This window comes from Nematolebias whitei, chromosome 23 (assembly GCF_014905685.2).
Source record: "Nematolebias whitei isolate Nwh7 chromosome 23, NemWhi1, whole genome shotgun sequence".
NCBI classification, from domain to species: Eukaryota; Metazoa; Chordata; class Actinopteri; order Cyprinodontiformes; family Rivulidae; genus Nematolebias; species Nematolebias whitei.
The window spans coordinates 13,302,725-13,307,805 of NC_056520.1; the positions used below are offsets into that span (position 1 = coordinate 13,302,725).

Here is a 5,081-nt window from a genome sequence, read left to right on the forward strand (position 1 = left end):
ACACACACACACACACACACACACACACACACACACACACACACACAGTGAATGCTACTAATATGTATGTTGTCTTCATGCGTGTGGTTCCAGGTGTGTGGTGTCCTGGAGAGTCTGGAGCAGGAGTACCGCAGGGAGGAGGACTGGTGTGGAGGAGGAGAGAGGCAGCCTGAGCAGCTGTTGCCGCTCATCAGCAAACACATGGAACAGAAAGAGGCTTTCCTGAAGGTGAAAATTTCATATCCCTGACTTTTAATTGCCGTAATATGATTTAATTCAGTCAGAAACTATAAGTTAGTTAAGTTCAAAAGGTTTAAGTTAGGTTGATCTGTTAAGATTTGAAATGTTTTATGTTTCTTGTTTAAGATTTAAAAAAAATTGGCTGTTTCGGTTTCATAATTTTGTTTCAAGCTTTGATTCTGTCTTTCAGTGTTTCAGTTCTTTCTCTTCATTTTAGTTCAATTTCAGTGATAAACTTTGACTTTGATGAAAATCAACCAAATTGTTCCCTTGACAACAGGCATGCACTTTGGCAAGAAGGAACGCTGAGGTTTTCCTCAAATACATTCATCGCAACAGCGTCACCATGGCAAACATCTCTGGTCATAATGTCACTGTTTCTGGGGTAACTGGTGTTACTGAGGTCACTGGGCACTCCAGAGTGCCAGAGCAACAGGTCAAAGGTGAACAAAAAGAAAAACATGTACATCACTTGTTAAATAGAAAAAGAGAGTGTAACCAGGATAGAGCCCTGAGGGACACCACTCTTAATATATTTGCTGACATTTTAGTCGTTCTTTAACTGATTCAGGTGTGTGTTTGTTCTTAGGTATTCTCAGTGAGTTGCTCCAGAGAGAAAACAGAGTCCTTCATTTCTGGACTTTGAAAAAACGCAGACTGGATCAGTGCCAGCAGTACCTGATGTTCCAAAGCCATGCCCAGCAGGTAGACAACCCCATTAGCAATCTTCAGAATAAAACCCTGACTTTTATTATATAAATATATCTGATTCTTGTAAGATCTAAAAGAACCTGCTACTTTTTTGTTTTTATTGTTGTAAAAAGTTTCGTTTTCCCCTTTTAGTCAGGACATCATTTTCAGTTTTTTTGTTTTGTTTTATGGACCAATTTACAGATTGATTAGGAGAACAATCTGTAGGATAATCAGCGACATTAACTATAATTTGCCTGAAAGAAAAGTCTCCAACAGTCTTTGATTTCATTGCAGGCTCTTGATTGGCTGCAACAGTCAGGTGACCACTACCTGGCTACACATACATCGCCCGGGGCAGCAATGGCTGAGACACAAGAGCTGCTAAACCAACACAGAGAGTTTTGTATTTCTGCCAAGGTTGGTTCTAACATGAGCTCAAAAGTATAATTGAAATATAGCATGGGTGTAAGGAGACAGTTATTTCACAGGATGAGACTCCCAGGACATTAGAAGAGACTCCTTTGTGTATCTTTTTTTGTGATTAGGTCTAGACAGGTGCATAGAGAGCAGGGGGGGGGGGGGGGGACTCAGTGAATATATGGTCTGATTTACCTTCACCTCACAGTTTGATAGACATTTTTCCCATCAGCCTCCACCCTCATTTGCCCGACCCTGGGCACCTGAGCAAGGCCCTTAACCCCCACCATTCGCTCCCAAAAACAGGTCTCTCTTGAAAAAGAGTTCTCGTGACTCAACGAGAAAACCTGTATGAATAAAGGGTAAAAGAAAATATTCTCCAAGTGGCAGACATGTTTGTTTAAACTGCTGCCTCACCAACAATTTAAAGTGGGGGAGATATCTTTAGTACCGTATTTTCCAGCGTATAAGTCACACCTTTTTGCATAAATTTGCAAGTCCTGTGACTTATACACCAAAGCGACTAATATACGTTTTTTTTTTTCCATATTTATAACCCATTTTTTGGCTGAGATCTGACGATTTCATTTATTCTGACATGGAAAATATTGAACACTACCAGTTTCAGCCACTAGAGGGTGGTCGACTATTATGGCAAGCCAAATCTCTCATTAATAGGTAAAAGTGACTATTAATGACACACTTGGCTTGCCATACTGTGCCACCTTCGTCTCGCTCAGGAACTCCTGGAGTAAACATCAAACCAGGCGAAATGCAGCTGATTTGACCATCAAAATGCATTTATTAAGGAAAAGTTCAACTGAGACACACCTTTACTATAATGTCAAGAAAACAAACAATTGTTTTTAAGTATTAATCTTGTTAAATTCTTGTTAAAGTCCTCCTGTGCACGCTCCCATGGCAGCTAATCGATTTTTGGCACACCAGCCCATGTTTCCGGGTGGTCAGCTTTAACACATAATAGATGCGACTTTCACGGCGGTGCGACGTGTACGGGGGCAAGTATGGTAATTATTTCACTAGAGTAATTCATGAGACAGGGGGTTTTATGGTTCACACGACAGTTTTCAACTTGACAGGCTATCCTGGGACATTTTAATCTTGCAAGATCTCATGCCAAGAGATCTCCTTACACCCCTAAAATGTAAGAATCGGTTTTGAACAAAGGATGCAGTTCAACACCTTTTTTATGATCTGAGCAGTAAAAGAGTGACAGAAAATCTGATGAAAAACAAAGAATCACGGTAGTCTTTACTTTCGTTTGTATGTTGTATTTTATATTCTGAACATGATTCAAACCAGGATGAGTGATAGAAGAATTATATATATCGTATGTGACTTAGCTGACAATAGGAATAATGAAAAATCGCATGATATATATAATTCTTCTATCATTGGATCACAGAATAAACATGAAACCTGACAGATCAAGACAACATTTCTCTCAGCATACACAGGAGAAGGTTCACCTGCTGATTCAGCTGGCTGAGAGCATGCTGGCTAAAGGCCACGCCCACCGCACTGAGCTCCGCCGCTGCGTGTCCACGGTGGACAAACGTTACCGCGACTTTACCGTCAGGATGGGACAGTACCGTCACCTGCTGGAGACAGCTCTGGGTAGCAGTTCGCAGGTGAGAGATACGTTTATAAAAAGCTTAAAAAATAAAAACTGAACAGGAGGTTCACGCATCAAAACTGTCAACAAATAAAAACAATGTTTATTAGTCCTCCAGTGATTGGTCAGTATTTGATACGTGCACATTGTATGGTGTCTCATTTAGGACAATAAGGATTTGGAGTTGGAGCTGATCCCTAACAGTTTGTCTGACTCGGACCCTGAAGTCAACCTGTCTGACCCGAGTCACCAAGTCAGCGACGAGAAGAGACGCTCTGCCCGCAAAAAAGAGTGCGTCCTGCTTGTGTTACTACCAGCATCAGCAGTACTGTAGTAGTTTTACAACACTTGTATGTGTGTGTGTATGTTCAGATACATCATGGCTGAACTCCTTCAGACAGAGAGAGTCTACGTCCGAGACCTGCAGGAGTGTATAGAGGTACATCCCAGGATTTATGGCTCACACAAAAACCTGCAGAAAGCACCTAGTAGTGATTCATGCAATGTACTGCTTAGTACCGTGTGATGGTAATAAAATATGTTGTTGCAGACATACCTGTGGGAGATGACAAGTGGCTCAGAGGACGTCCCACTTGGTCTCAACAACAAGGATGACACTGTGTTCGGAAACATCCAGGACATCTATGAGTTTCACAACAGGTACCACCAAATACATCAGTAAAAATACTCAAGATACATGTACTATAAAATAAAACATTCAGGACATCTAATGGTTAAAGCTTAATATAATATAAACCAGATTAATTGAATTTCCAGTGGAAATGCAGTGTGAATGCTTCTTGCTGAAGATCTTGCTGAAAAACAGCTGAAATTAGCTAAAAAAAAAAAAAACAAGCTTAATTGTAGCTGAAATGAAAGAACAAGGCTTGATTAGCAGAAGAAAGCAGAAAGAACACAGTTTTGCTGAACTGGGTATAAATTATAAGAAATGAGCACAACAATTTGGAAATAAGCTAAAAAAAAAAGCTGAAATTAGCATTTAAAAAGCTGAAAAGTAGCTGAAACGCAGAAAGAGCTTAAACTACCAGAAGGAAGCGGAAAGAACTGAAATGAGCTAAAAAAAAAAAAAAGAAAAAAAAAAGGAATTAACTGAAAAGGTTACAATTAGCATAAAACTGCTAAATAGTAGCTGAAATAGCAGAAAGAGCTGAAACTGGCAGAAATAAGCTGAAAGGAGCATAACAAGCTGAAATTACAATAAACAAGTTAATTAGGTTGAAAGTAGAAAAAAAAATTACCATGAAAAACTAGAATTTATCAGAAAACAGCTGAAATTAGCTAAAAAAAATGCTAAAAATGTAGCTTAAAAAGGTAGAACAAGCTTAAATTAGCAAAAGAAAACATAAAGAACATGTTTGCCCAATTAGGCTGAAAGAAGCAGAAATGAGCATAAAAAAGTGGAAATTATCGGAAAAAAGCTGAAATTGGAAGGAAAAAAAAAAAACAGCTGTAAAACAGGAAAAAAAAAAGGCAGACAGAAGCTTAAATTACCAAAAGGAAATGGAGAGGGCACATTTTTGCTGAATTAGGCTGAAAAAAGTTTAAATGAGTGCAAAAATGTGGAATTAACTGAAAAAGCTAAAATTTGCATAAAACATCTAAACAGTAGCTGAAATAACAGAAAAAGCTGTAAACCAGCAGAAATACGCTGGAAAGAGCATAACAAGCTGAAATTAGCAGAAGGAAGTTTGAAGAAGCATAAAAATGATGTAGTTAGCGAAAAGAATCTGAAAGGAGCACAAAAGAATGTTCAAATTTGCAGAAGAAAGCTGAAAGAAGCTGAAGCAGAACAAAATGTGAAAGGAGCAATAAAAGGTTGTAAACAGATCTAAAGATTTGAAGGAGGTAAAATGAGCTCCATTCATTTTCTATGAGAAAAAAATGGCAAAAAAGGCTAAATATTTCAAAAAGCTAAAGTTGCACCAATACCAAAAGTCATAGCAGGATTGTCCTGAACGAGCTGAACATTTTGATTTATGATTTGATGAAATAGCTTGAAAACTGCGGGACAAGAATCACGCTGAAAAAATACTGAAGAATGCTTCTTAAACATTCACACAATAATTTAGTACTT

At 38.5% G+C, this 5,081-nt stretch overlaps 1 protein-coding gene across 1 annotated transcript in view; it reads left to right on the plus strand.

Annotated features, from left to right (window-relative positions):
- LOC119429063 (kalirin) overlaps positions 1–3,646 on the plus strand; it is a gene marked incomplete at its 3' end in the record, with an annotated part of 32,644 nt that extends 28,998 nt beyond the window's left edge. Inside the window, 8 exon segments of the mRNA XM_037696780.1 lie at positions 94–228; positions 521–683; positions 830–945; positions 1,228–1,350; positions 2,820–3,002; positions 3,153–3,277; positions 3,359–3,425; positions 3,537–3,646. Coding sequence (XP_037552708.1) covers positions 94–228; positions 521–683; positions 830–945; positions 1,228–1,350; positions 2,820–3,002; positions 3,153–3,277; positions 3,359–3,425; positions 3,537–3,646 — 1,022 coding nt within the window.
- Positions 3,647–5,081: the final 1,435 nt, after the last annotated feature.